Source organism: Miniopterus schreibersii (genome assembly GCF_964146895.1).
Source record: "Miniopterus schreibersii genome assembly, chromosome: 7".
Lineage (NCBI taxonomy): Eukaryota > Metazoa > Chordata > Mammalia > Chiroptera > Miniopteridae > Miniopterus > Miniopterus schreibersii.
Genome location: NC_138108.1, coordinates 32,328,345 through 32,342,872, shown reverse-complemented (window position 1 = coordinate 32,342,872; position 14,528 = coordinate 32,328,345). Strand labels below are relative to the sequence as shown.

At 36.3% G+C, this 14,528-nt stretch overlaps 1 protein-coding gene across 2 annotated transcripts in view; it reads right to left on the bottom strand.

Moving 5' to 3' along the window:
• Positions 1-13,214, bottom strand: part of TFPI (tissue factor pathway inhibitor) — a 31,443-nt gene extending 18,229 nt beyond the window's left edge. Inside the window, exons 1-2 of one of the 2 annotated variants that reach the window (XM_081143207.1) lie at positions 12,977-13,214; positions 1,571-1,702 (exon numbers count right to left, since the gene is read on the bottom strand). In XM_081143207.1, coding sequence (XP_080999333.1) covers positions 1,571-1,688 — 118 coding nt within the window. In that variant the 5' untranslated portion in view covers positions 1,689-1,702; positions 12,977-13,214. The remainder of the gene's footprint in view (positions 1-1,570; positions 1,703-12,976) is intronic. The other variant, XM_081143208.1, reaches the window with a different exon arrangement.
• Between the last annotated feature and the right edge of the window lie 1,314 nt (positions 13,215-14,528).

Below are 14,528 nucleotides of genomic sequence, written 5' to 3'. Positions count from 1 at the left end.
TCAGGAGCCTCCGGTTGGCTGCCGAGCATTTGCTCCGTCTAATTGAGGGAGATTGGACTCGGCGAATATTGCAAACACCTGGACCCTTCGCCTCCCACTGCCCAGGAGGGGGGTGGGTGATTTTCCCCTGTGGGCTCTTATTTTCCCTCCCATACCCTTCTCTACCCGATCTCCAGAATAGTAGAACTCTAGCCATCTCTTTGGAGAAATGAACCAAATGAAGGATTGGAACTCATCTAAAAATGACCAAATTCCTCTTTTTATAAGACACATTATGGTTTTTATTTTATTAAGTAATGTGCCATATTTAAGAATTTGCATAACTTTATATATGGTCACTGGCATATATCAATAGGCCTTTATTGTGCATTTCTGGGTAGGATGTGAGTGACCCTGTTGATGCTAGCTGGGTTTGCCTCTCACCCCCTGGTGTGCTGGGCTCATCTAGTGTGGGCCTGCATGGGTCTCTGGGCTTCAAGAGGTGGGTCCAGCTCGTGCAGATCTTCCAATCCGCCCAAAGTGCCTCATTTTTAGCTTCAGGCTGAAGCAATGTAGCATGTCCCACTTGGCCACTTCCCCATGCCCAGCTCTCAATCGCCAGGCTCAGATGAGCTCCCTTCGTCTTTGTATCAACAGCAGTGCCCTGTGCATGTCTCCATCACTTTCTTTAACACACTGTACTGAAATAACCCATCTACCCTTCAGTCTCTTGTGTGAAACCGAGATTCCTGAGAACCTGGGGTCAGTCACCACTGCTTCCCTAGCACCTACCACAGTTGCAGGCATAAGTATTATTCAGTCTTTATCAATGAAAGTGCACTGAACCAAATCACTTTAAACAGCTGTTAGAGATATGAAATAAGGATGTATTTATAGAGATCTTAAACACACGTACAAGCTATCACTTTGTTCATAATCTCACTATTGCCAATGACTTGAGATTTCTATCAGTTTACTCATTTGCCACAAAATATTACTTAAGAAAGAAATCTATAATAATAATCGCTGTATAGTCTTTTCCTTGTTCTATTGTTTTATTGTCAATATTTTATGTCTGAACACAGAGCTGTATGGGATTAGAACTGATTTCTACTGCCCAGATCTCCTGGTGTCCCACCTGACTAGAGTCTCACATCGGGTTCGTCTGGGAAGTTCTTATTTTGGGAATAAAAGCAAAGAAGAGAGAATGGCTGAAACTTCAGAGGTCTGTGGTTTCCTTCTCCCTCTCACAGGGTGACATCAAAGGGTGACATCAAAGTTCATAGAAAGTTGTTTGTAGAGCCTATTGTTCCTCTCAATTTGTCAGAAATAACTCAGTGGTTAGTGTTATAGCCTGAAAAACAACAACAAAACCCCACATCTTTCTTGCTGATGTGACTTCTTTTTGTGCACTACGGCCTTTTGTGTTTGTTTTAACACCTCACATTACATGTAAGATATTGCCTAAAAAAAAAATGTCACTTTGATAAAACTAATTTTCCTATACAATGGAAAGCTCTATATCAAATTTTTGGATTCCAATTAAGAGCTTTGACTAGCATAAAAAATAAGAATGCTGCTAACGTTTTACCTGTAGTGTCTAGGTAGTCCGGATAGTCTTCATCATCCTCATAATCAACATTAAGACGGACAGAGGCACAACTAAGTAGCAGACACACAGATGCCCAGAAAATCTGTTTTTTCTTCATTGTATAAGTCACCTCTGCAACACAGAACCCGGATATATCTGATAAGTAACGAGCTGATGTGGGATCACCAGTGGACTAGCAGGAATCACATGCATGCCTCCAAATGTAAAGTTTGACCTCTAATGGGTATTCTCACATCTCTCTGTCCACTAATTTCATGACACACGTATTCAGTGAATATATCTAATAGTATCAAGTGCACAGGTCATATTTCAACCTTGAAAATACAAAGTAAAATGGCAATAATTGAGAGACACGGGTAATTGCTGGTCAACCTAGCTAAGTATGCATTAAGATCCATTTTCTTATGCAATTCTATTTGCCACATTTTTCTCATAGCTATTCTTCTTTCTCAGTAATAATTATATTTTAATTTATCTTGATTTTTTTATTATTAATGTAACTTTCAATTCCTGATCTGTCTTTTCCTTTGCTCTGGTTCTTCTCTTAAAAAGAGAAACACATTTTCCAAATTGTGACCTTTGTTTCCTTTAAAATATATTTCTGTTTTTATAACCAAGTTCCTAACCAGGCCTTCTATGAAATAGCACACAGAGCTGCCAGAAAAAAAAAAAGTCTAACATTCTAGCCAGACCTTTATCCCAGGTCTTCTACCCTCAACTTGGGGAGTTACCTGATTCAAATGAGTTTCACAAAGTGATTTTAAGTGATAAACTAACACACTGACACTCTAAGGGAAACAGATATCTGTAGGAGAGTCATATTTCCTATTTCAAAATGACTTAAAGATCCATAGCAAAAAAATAATGAAAAGGCATATTTAATTTTTTTTAAAAAAAGGCCATTTCTTCTTTGGATTCAAAGGTAAAAAAAAAAAAAGTGTAATGTTCATATAGCATTATAGGAAGAGAAAAAGGAAGGACCATGCCAGCCACTGATGCTGCCACCGGCAGGAAGGAAAGAGAACTCCCACCAGTGAACATTCACAAATGCAGGAACAGATGGTCCATCAAAGACAAGGTAGAGAATTCCGGGTTTATATATATATATAGTGAATACAGCTACAATACACACTTTTAAGGTGTGGGCAGCCATATAATAAATAATATAGTAATAAATTCCATTTTGCTTTAAGATTCATTAAAATCACTAATGAATTCTAACGTATTTTCCTGTTATGCTTTGGAAATGTTGAGGACAGGAACAATGCAAGGATGGGCAGTATTGTCACTTCTGTTTAACATCATATTGCAATACTAGTCAGAGCACTTAGGCAAGAAAAAGAAATAAATGTCATCCAAATTGGAAAGGAAGGAGTAAAACAATTATAACTTGCAGACGACATATGTAGAGAAGCCTAAAGACTGCATCAAAAAACTGTAACAACTAATAAATTCAGTAAAGTTGCAGGATACAAAATCAATACACAAAAGTCTGCGGCACTTCTATACACTAATAAACTATCAGAAAGAAATAAAATAGTAATTTCATCAAAAGAATAGAATATCTAGAAATAAACTTAACCAAGGATATGAAAGGCCTGTATATTGAAAACAATAGGATATTAACAAAAGAAATTGAAGAAGACACACATAAATGTCAAGATGTTCTGTGCTTGTGCATTGGAAGAATCAATGTTAAAATGTCCATAATACTCAAAGCAATCTATAAATTCAATGCAATTCCTATCAAAATTCTAATGCCATTTTTAAAAATGCAACAAATAATCCTATAATTTGTGTGGAATGACAAAAATCCCCCAACAACTAAAATAATCTTGAGAAAGAGACAAAACCAGAGGTATAATGTTCCCTAATCTCAAACTATACTACAAATCGATGGTGATTAAAACAGTAGGGTGGTGGCATAAAAACATAGGTTGATGGAATGGAATGGAGAGCCTAGAAATGAACCCCGACATGTGTGGTAAATTAATTCATGATAAAGGAGCCAGGAATATACAGTCTCTTCAATGCATGGTGTTGGAAAAACTAGACCACTATCTTACACCATACACAAAAATCAACTCAATGTGGATTCAAGACTTGAACATAAGACCCAAAACCACAAACCTTCTAAAAGAAGATAAGGGGAAACCCCTTGGATAGGTCTTGGCAATCTGACACCAAAAGCCACAGCAACAAAAGCAAAAATAAAGCAGTGGGACTACGTCACGCTATACAGCTTCTGCACAGCAAAGGAAGCCATGAAAAAATGAAAAGGTAACCTACTGAGTGGGAGAAAATATTTGCAAATCATATATCTGACAAGGGGCTAATGTTTAAAATACATAAAGAACTCAAGCAATTCAATAACAAAAATACAACCTGATTAGAAAACGGGCAGAAGAGCTGAATAGATATTTTTCCAAAGAAGACATAAGACAGGTGGGCAACAGGTAAATAAGACAATGCTCAGAATTATTAATCATCAGGGAAATGCAAATCAAAATTTTGCATTACAATGAGACATCACCTCACACCTGCAGAATGGCTATTATCAAAAAGACAAGAACGTGTTGGAAAGGATGTGGAGGAGAGGAATCTTCCTGCACTGTTGGTGAAAATGTAAACTGGTGCAGCCGCTATGGAAACCAGTATGGAGGCTCTTCAAAAATATAAAAAAAGAACTACCATATGATCCAGCAATTCCGCTTTTGGGTATTTATTGGAAGAAAACAAAAACACCAATTAGAAAAGCTCTATGTGCCCCTATGTTCATTACAGCATTATTTTCAATAGCCTAGATATGGAAACAACCTAAGTGTCCAATGGTGGAGAAATGGGTGAAGGAAAAGTTTTATATATATATTATTAAGTCATAAAAAAGAATAAAATCATGCTGTTTTTGACAACATGGATGGGCCTCAAAGACATTATGTTAAGTGAAATAAGCTAGAAAGGGAAAAAACAAATGTCATATGATCTCACTGATAATGTGGAATAAAAAAAAAGTCAAGCTCATAGACACAGAGAACAGATTGGTGGTTCCCAGAGGCGGAGAGTTGGGGGTGGGGGAAATGAGTGAAGGGGGTATACATTTATTTTTAAAAGTATGCACTTAGTGTAGTTTATGGATAGGTAGAGGTTAGAAAGAATTTGGAATACAGTTGAAAGATAAAAATAAGAAAGATTATTTTCACAAAGAAAATTCTGTGGTTTTGAGCCTGGAGATGTGATGAGGGAAAGTCTATGTCAGTTGGGAGAGTTATTTTTTTATAATTTGCATTTGGCAAGGTTAATGATCTGACAGTGTTTTGATAATTACGAAGCAAGGAAGAGGGATGTGTCACAGGATGCAAATTGCCTATCCACACAGTACCTACTATGCTCACAAGGACGATTATTTACATTTTTCTACTTTTGCCTATTTTTCATATTTCAAATTAGCAATCTTCTTCTCTGGCAAGATGAGTGTTTGGGTTAGTGTAAATGGTAATGTGAAATGGAAATAAAGAAAAGTTGCCAGTCACGGGTTCCCACAATTTAAAATGAGAGCAGCCTCTTATATGGATGACAAGCATTTTTAAGAAATTTCCCCCCCAAAGTATTATTTGCTATTTAACCATTTATTTATGATATTAATATTCTCAAGAGAATTTGTGGAAAAAAAGAGAAGTGGTCTGGATAAATCTAGAAAGTCAGGAGATCCAAGTCCACTGGAGCTAGAAATAGTTTGGTGATTTGTCTTTGGTGGCTGCACAGAAGAGATCAACTTAAAAGGAACGGCAGGTCTCGAGGTGGGTGAGAACTTACGGCAGGGTTTTACCAGCAGAAAGCTCATGGGTTATAGAGGGGACCAACAGCAGGCCAGGATCATAGTGTTAGATTTCTAGAGCATCGTCTTGGGAAAGGCGTGATACAACTAGTACACAGTTATTGACCTATCATTAGTTTTGGGGTACACTCTTCTTATTTTATCATCTTTAAATCTGGAAAATCACGTATTGTGTGTGTGTCTATATGATCAGCATGGTGCTTATGTAATTCAAACTTGATATAGTTCAGATTTTCTTTATCAATACTGTTGAACTTTTTTTTTTAATAAAAGTTTTACTATTAAACTCTAAACAAAATGAGTACTTTGCCATGTCTAAAAGAAAGTTCATTTTGGCTGCTTCTTTAGTTACTGTGTACCAATGAAAGACAGGAGAGACAAAAACCTGCCAACCAGGAAAAGAGAGAAAAAAAACAAACTTGAAGAATAATTCCAATTTTCTGCCCTGCAGTGGCTACTGTTTTTCTCGGCGTTTATTACTTCCATCCACTCAATTTGGCTGATCCCTAGGGGGCCTACCCTTCTGCCCACTAAAACCTGGAGCTTGATTTTATTTTTCCCCTACGTACTTTCTTGGCTGTTTCTGATTTTGAGAGTTTGCAGCACTCCAACACCAAGGAAAATCAATGAAGAAAGGAAACATTAGAATAAAACTACGATGGGAAGGCGAATGAAAAAGCCTATAGAGCTAATCATTTTCTATATTCCGTTTATGTTTTGAAGTTTGCTTTTCATAAGTAGTATTTTCAGTGGAAAATATAAATATTCACAATGACTGGAGTCTGGACATAGATTCTTCTTAAAAGCATTTCTTACTGGATTTCCAACCCTTGTTTCTAGATGGAGAGTTACTTAGCTTGCATAATCTCACTGAGAGGTTTGAAAGCCAGATTTTTCTCAGGAAATAAGTATTTTCTGAATAAATACATTGTGGGAATGCAAATGTTTAGGCAGTTTCCCCAGAGAGATGTAACGCTGTGTAACTGCACATTTGCCACGTACCAAATTCTAACAAGTCAGTACAGAGCTTTCTTTATCTCTTTGTTAACTTCCCCCTAGGTCCCACATTCCTGGGACACGCAGTCATTACTCTAAGCATTATTTGGCATCAGCATTATTTATCTATGACACTAAAATTAAAACACAACAATTCAATTAAAAAATGGGCAAAGGACCTGAATAGACACTTCTCTAAAGAGGACATGCAGATGGCTAATAGACATATGAAAAGATACTCAACGTCACTAATCATCAGAGAGATGCAAATTAAAACCACAACGAGCTATCTCTCCATGCCTGCCAGAATGGCACCATCAACAAATCAGCAAACCAGTGCTGGCGAGGGTGCGGAGAAAGGGAACCTAGTGCACTGCTGGTGGGAATGCAGACTGGGGCAGCCACTGTGGAGAACAGTATGGAGTTTCCTCAAAAAATTAAACATGGAGCTGCCTTTTGACCCAGTGATCCCACTTCAGGGAATATATTCAAGAAACCCAGAACATTAATTTGAAAGAATATATGCACCCTTATGTTGTTAGCACCGTTATTTACAATAGCCAAGATCTGAAAACGGCCAAGTGCCCATCAGCAGATGAGCTGTGGGACATTTACACCGTGGAATACTACGCAGCTGTAAGAAAGAAGGAAATCTTTCGTGACAGCGTGGATGGACTATGATGCTAAGTGAAATGAACCAGTCAGAGAAAGACAAATAACATATGATCTCACCTATATGTGAAATCTAATGAACAGGATAAACTGATGAACAAAACAGAAAGAGAGGCATGGATACGTGGAGCAGACTGACAGCTGTCAGAGGGGAGGGGATTTGGGGGCTGGATTAAAGATGATGATGGAGTTAAGCAAAAACCCAAACACCATGTATATATATGTACAACACATAGACACAGACAACGGTGTGGTAGAGCCAGAGGGAATGGGTAGGGGTGGGTGGAGGAGGGTGATGGAAAGAGACCTGACTTGGGGCGGTGAACGCACAGTGCAATATACAGATGATGGATTATAGAACTGTGCACCTGAAACCTATACAGTTTTATTAACCAGTGTCACCCCCAAAAGTTCAATAAAAAAGAAAACATTAAGTTTAAAAAAAAATTAAAATTAAGATAAAATATCATGAGGTCCCATCTGTATGGTATATATACCACATTTATTGTAAGAAATTATATAGAAAGTACAAATTATAAAACATTATTTTTGTAATGACTTGCTATTTTTTGAAGTGGTTTCTTATACATTAGATTACTTTATCATCTTCTTTGAAATTTATCTTTACTGTTAAAAGTATTACAGATGTCCCATTCCCCCCCCCCCCCCCCATTTATCTTGACAATAATTCGGTGCAGCCAATGGAGCAGGTATACTGAATCGGTGTTAGAGATACATGATTTATTTTCCAACAGTATATGCTTATGGCTCGCAGGTGACAGGCGGGACTAGATCCTGAACTTTTCCAAAGCATCCTTAAAATAAGATTTATGGAATAGAGACCAATCCAATTCAGGTAAATATAATAAAATATACTAATTACTTATGTCTTTCTATATAATTTCTCTTTAAAATATTACCTTTATTGTGACTTAAGGAAGACGATTAGGCAACATCATCTAAGGAGCTACTGGATAAAAATTGAATTTCCTGGTTGGCTAATCCTACAAATACAACTCAGTAACTAATATCGCTTCTTACTATGATCATTTTTATAATTTTTGATTCAGTGAGTTGCCCCAAAGTTTCCTACTCCTGGTTTAAACTCTATACATCATTAGCGATGATATTTATTATTGTGTAAATATTTCCACATCACTATCCATAGGAAGTTAGTTTTGGCCCAAGCCCTAGCTAACCATGTTAGAGAGGAGCGCCTGGGAACAGGGCACAGAAGCTGACCCAGCAGTCAAAGCCTGAATGAGTAGATTAGAACAAGCCTACTCAAGAGAACATCTTTAAAAGAGGCACTTGAAATCTGTTAAGTATCATGTTTTCTCTTTCCTCCCCAAACTTTAGAGAAAATAGAAACCACACACACACACACACACACACACACACACACACACACACACACACACAGGCCAGAGATGAAAAGGGGACATTCCTATTTTATTATAGCCCCATTTCAAACATGTCACTTTATTCCGCTCTTGAATTATCCAGGATTAATTTTCATATTGTAGATTGTCTTTGCTTAGATTTTCTCTTTAGATGACTGCTTTTAAGCCAGTTTTCTTACCATAGGGCGGTTAAGTTACAGCTTGTTATTTTAACATTAATAAATCATAATGCAAATAGCAGTTCCCAATAATCTTCATTGTCTTTTTTTTAATTTGTATCTCACACCCTAAAATAATGTTGTTATTCTCATTTGGTAGAGGAAGTAAATAGTGATTCAAAATGATAAAATAACTTTTCCAAGAAAACAGCCTGTAAGTGGCACCAAAACAATGCCTTTAATCATTGTTTTATACTGTCGGATAAAAAAAAGTGTTGGCAAAGAAAATTTAAATATTAGTAAAAATCGTATTTATACATTAACTCATGGATGACTAGTGTGATTTGTTGTCATGAAAGCGGTAAGTAAAGATCTGAAAACGGCACCACAGATTTGATTAAGGCAACCGCCATCCTAGGGGAGCTGTGTTCCCAGCCATTTGGTCGGGTAAGTTTCTTTGAACTCTGAGCACTCAATGCTATAAATGAAGTTTATGTTGATAGGCCAGCTAGTAAAAAAAATAATGAAGAAAAGAGCCTCGATGCTAAAGATAGGCAACCTTCAAGGATCTGGTCCAGGTTTAAGGTTTGGTGAGAAGGCTGAATTAGACCCAGCTGAAAGTGCCTTTTCTTTGCTTTCACTTCAAACCAGCCACGACTTAACAGGGATCTTCACCAGGCAAGGATAAAAGTGATTTTGTGTGTGAAGCTCATAGGAGCTGTCTTAGTCTACTGGGGCTGCCGTAACAAAATATAATATATACTCTTGCTCATTTTTGCGCAGCTAATTTCAAATAGACATAAATACAAATGAATAAATGAATTTCTTATTCATGCTATAGGAACGAACCTTGAAAACATTGTGCTAAGTGAAATAAGCCAGACAAAAAGGAGCAAATAGTGAGTAGCTCACCTTATATGGAATATATAGAACAGGCAAACTTACAGAGGCAGAAAGAAGATTAGAGGTGACCCGAATCTGGAGGGAGGCAGGAATGTTGAGTTACCGCTTAGTAAATGCAGAGTTTCTGTTTGGGTGATAAAACAGTTTTAAAATACAACTTTCCAGTTATTTCATAGTTAGCCCATGCAGCAAACTAGCTGAGAGAAAATTATCCCTGAATTTCGAGTTAAAAGAATTGATGTACAGGACAGTAGCTTCTGTTCTATACCATCTGATTCATGATTGCAGCTGAGGTATTACAGTAGAAAAGGGGTTAGGCAGTGAGGGTCTCTGTTATTTGCTAAATCTTTTCCTTTTTGTTGTGAACTTAAAAAGACATTTGTTTCTTTAAAGAGATTTATAGAGAACAATTGTTTTGGGGAACAGTGGTGATGATTACACAACACTGTGAATGTAATGAACACTGAATTGTACACTTAAAAATGGTTAAAATAGCAAACTTATTCTATATCTACTGTACCGTGATAAAATGGCAAAGAAACTATGAAAACGAATTTAGTTGGAAGAATTCTAGAACCACAATGATCTCTTTATAATTTCTTGATTAATAGAATAAAAAAGCACAACTATTATAATACTGGGATACCTATACTTTAAAAAATGAAAACAAGATATTCCTGATTTGTTTCATGATGGAAGTTGGAACATATTTTTACCTGATAGTGCTGTGTTAGAGGCTAATGTTTTTTGTTTATCACATCTTTTTCTTTTGATTTTGGTATCAGGTAATTCAGGCCTCACAGAATGAAATTTCAAGTATTCCCTCCCTTCTGTTAAATTTTCTAGAAAAGTTAATGTGAAATTGGTGTTATTTCTCCTTTAAATGTTTGGTAGAATTCACCAGTGAAACCATCTGGGGGTGAAGTTTTCTTTGTGGGAAGGTTACAGTTAAAAAATTCAATTTAAAAAAGTATAGGACTATTTATTTTTTCAATTTATCTTTATAAAAATGTCCCAATATTTTCCCCCATTGACCGGCTCTACCTCACTCCTGCTCTCTCCCAGGCCTTCACTGCACTATTGTCTGTGTCTATGGGTTATGCATATATGCATATAAATTCTTTGGTTAATCTCTTCCTGCTCCACACCCCCCTGCTCCCCCCCCCCGAGATTCATCAGTCTGTTCCACGCTTTCATGTCTCTGAATCTATTTTGCTCGTCAGTTTATTTTGTTCATTAGATTCCACATATAAGTGAGATCATATGATACTTGTTTTTTTCTGACTGGCTTATTTCGCTTAGCATAATACTCCCCTGGTCCCTCCACGCTGTCTCAAAGAGTCAGGAATTTTTCTTTTTTATAGCTGTATAGTATTCCATTGTATAAATGTCCCACAGCTCTTTTATCCTTAGTCTACTGATGGGCACTTGGGCTCTTTCCAGATCTTAGCTATTATAAATAGTGCTGCTATGAACATAGGGGTGCACATATTCTTTCTGATTCGTGTTTCTGGCTTCTTAGGATATATTCCTAGAAGTGGGATCACTGGGTCAAATGGCAGTTCCATTTTTAATTTTGTTAGATTGCTAGGGAATAAATAAAGCCTTTTGAAGTTGGCCTTTTCCCTCCAGTATTTGTTATCCTGTCCAATTATCTTTTGAATTTGAATAATATACATATAACTAAGATCAGGAATTTAATTCTTATGAATGGAATAAATTAGTGTTACGAAAACTATAGTTTAATACAAAAACAGTTTTCCAATTCACAGATTATTATTATTTTTTAAATTTAGCAACAATAGATGATTCCAGTTGAAATAGTTGTACAACCAACCAAAAAATAAAGGCTAGAGTTATGGACAATCAGACCAGTAAGCACCAACTGATGTCATAATTCATTTGAACAGTAGTCAGATTTCCCAAGGGAGTATTGATCTAGTTATTGAAGGTAAAACAAATACTTAAAGATACCAGCCTGCACCTTTACAAAAAAATTGTCCAACTCAGCATGCCTAATATCAAGAGGAAACAAATAGTAGTATAAATGTCATAAAGTTCTCCAACAAGATTCTATGGTCACCTGATGAAGACAAATTTGTTCTTTGCTTCAAGTATTTTAAAGCTTTACTCTTACATCTATGTTAACTATCTGTATTTACATTACTGGTTTTTAATCTGTGTAGATCTCTTTGAATATTTTATATCATTTTATTAGCCTATAGGCCCCAAATTAAAATTTCATGCTCTACTACATTTCCAACAATATTATTCAGTCTTTAGTTTAAGGACTAGATGAGATATATATAACATGTCTTAAAATAATAATGTACTAGAATGATGAATTTAAAAGAATCCTAAAAATGTTTTATGAAAGGATTTTGTTAGGTTAAAAACCTTTGCAATAACTCCAGATTGATAAATCTTGACCCTCTGAAGTAAATATTGTGCTTTTACACATAAAATATGACTCTCTGGGCTGTATGCTTCCTGCCTGGCTTTTGCCACTTGTGTTTATATTATCATTTTGTGACTAATTCCCAGAGCTCTTAGTTACAGTGTGGCTGTTGCTTATCTTATCTTTTTTTTTTTTTTACATGCAACTGCTTTTCGTCCTCATTTTTTGGTAATACTCTAATACAAATGAGGTTTTTACATAATTAAATAGCTTTTGTGGTAGTTCTGTGGTCATATATTTCTATAGTATGTGCTTTCCTTTGCTACCAGAAGCAAAGTTTCATCACCAAGAAGCACAAGACAGTATGTCATGTAGGTATATAATCTATTACTTTAATTTACATAATTGCTATACATGTAGACTTGATTATGTATATTCTTATTTAAGTATCTTAAAATATGAGCTGTGGTCTTTGGAGACTTGTAAAATATTTCCATAAAGAGATTTGTTAATGTTGGCATAAAATAATTTAGATGACAAGGATTCGAATGTTTACATCTCATTTTAAATATCATTAATGCTCATGAAAGAAGTTTCTTTAAACATAAGGCTCTCTGATAGTCTTTATTATATTTCTTTACACATCACTGAATAATAAAGGTAAACCATATCTTCAGAAAATTCAATTAGACGTAATTAGTGAAGGATTGCCACTACAAACTTAAAATTACAAAAAAGGCTACATCTGACCAACTTCTTACAAAATTGTTTATAATTTTAAAAAGCATATGTTGAATATATATTTGCTTAAGAACTAAATGCAAAGTGCTGAGAACTTAATTTTGCATTGCAGTATGAATTGACTTTGTTTACAGAAAAGAGCCAATTTTCCTTTTAGGGCTACAGACCATGGTCCTCCCCTACCCCTCTTTACCTCTCAGTAAGTACCCCGCTTTTCACCCCCCAAAAGAAATAAACGTCACTGCTCATGGGCTAGAAAGCATATTTCCAAGTACTCACATGTAAAATCTCTGAAGAAAGTTCTCGCAAAGATTGTTTTCAAAGTGGAGTTGAGGTTATGTTTTCCCTTCCAGGCATTGAAATGAGGATTGACCTTTCATATGTCTTCTTTTAAACAGTTCAAGAAATGGGGGCGTGGAGAATTAGGAAGGGAATGCGACCTGGGCCTCCGGGGAGGGAGCGAGGGCTAGGCTGGGGCCTGCGGTCATCCAGCCTCAGGCGCGCCTGCTGTCCCGTCGGAGAGAAAGCCCTGGAGACCTTTGCCCGCTCACAGGCGCTTGGGAAGGGCCAGGCTTCCTGTTTAGGTCTCTCCCACTGTCTTTAGGCGAATTTCCCCAAACCCCTCCAAAGCCTCTTCTGTTGTGGAGGAAGCAGCCAAAGGAAACAGCTTACACTAGGATTTCAAATTACTGTTTTTGAGTAACTACTTGTTTTGCTTTCCAGGATTTTTGGAAATCAGTTAAAAAACATACAACTGATTTCTTCATCCAGTTATATATTTTAAAATCACTGTATATTTACTATTACATTGTAATTTAATAAAATAGACTTTGCGGCTTATCTTTTTCAAATTATTTCATCCATATGGTTAGTATATTTACGAAAAAATTCTGAAGGTGCCCCGTTAGCGCCGCTCAGCAGTTGAAATCAACCTGGGATCCAGGAGATTTCAGTTGGATTCCTGGTCAGGGCACATGCCTGGGTTGCAGGCTCCATCCCCAGTAGGGGGCTTGCAAGAGGCTGCCGATCAATGACTCTCTCATCATTGATGTTTCTATCTCTCACCCTTTCCCTTCCTCTCTCTCAGGTCAATAAAGACATATTTTTAAAAAATATTTGAAGGCTGTTGAAGTCCTTCCTTCTGGATAGAGAAGCAATATATTGTATTATCTATTACAGAAGATCAGGTGGTAAACCCTGCCTCAGTTAGTTGTTACCTTTGCAACTTTAGTCAGTTATTTAAACTCTGTACCTCAGTCTCTGTTTCTCTAAATAATGATAATAGAAGTTCCTAGGTTTGATGTAAGTAATAAAAGGAATGATACATATAGATATATGTTTACATATAAATATGTGCAAAACACTTAAGAGAAGCCCACACAGATGGCAAACCTTCAATAAATGCTATCATGTTTATTGCTATTATTTATGTTATGTTATATTATTATTCTTTTATGCAATGTGTAAATATTTAAAGATGTCACTCAACATTGTTCTGTGTAGGTTGCTATCATTGAAGTTAACCTTTAGTATTTTCATATGGAATTATGGTCATGTCAGACTAAGATCATTAGAAATTGCTTCAGATGGCAGAGTTTACTTTTGCCATGAAGGCTGAAGTCATTTCATGAGCAAAATCCATTCATTTCTTGTTTTTTCCACCTTGGATTCTGTTTGTGACTTTAACTTTTCTTCTTTCCTCTGACTTCAGTGTAAAAGGTAATCTTTTCTTGTGCAGGTTTTTAATATTTATTGAATAATTATCAGGTGCCTGGCACATACATTATCTCATTTAATTCTCTAACATATGAAGAAGATTGTCTAGGTTTAG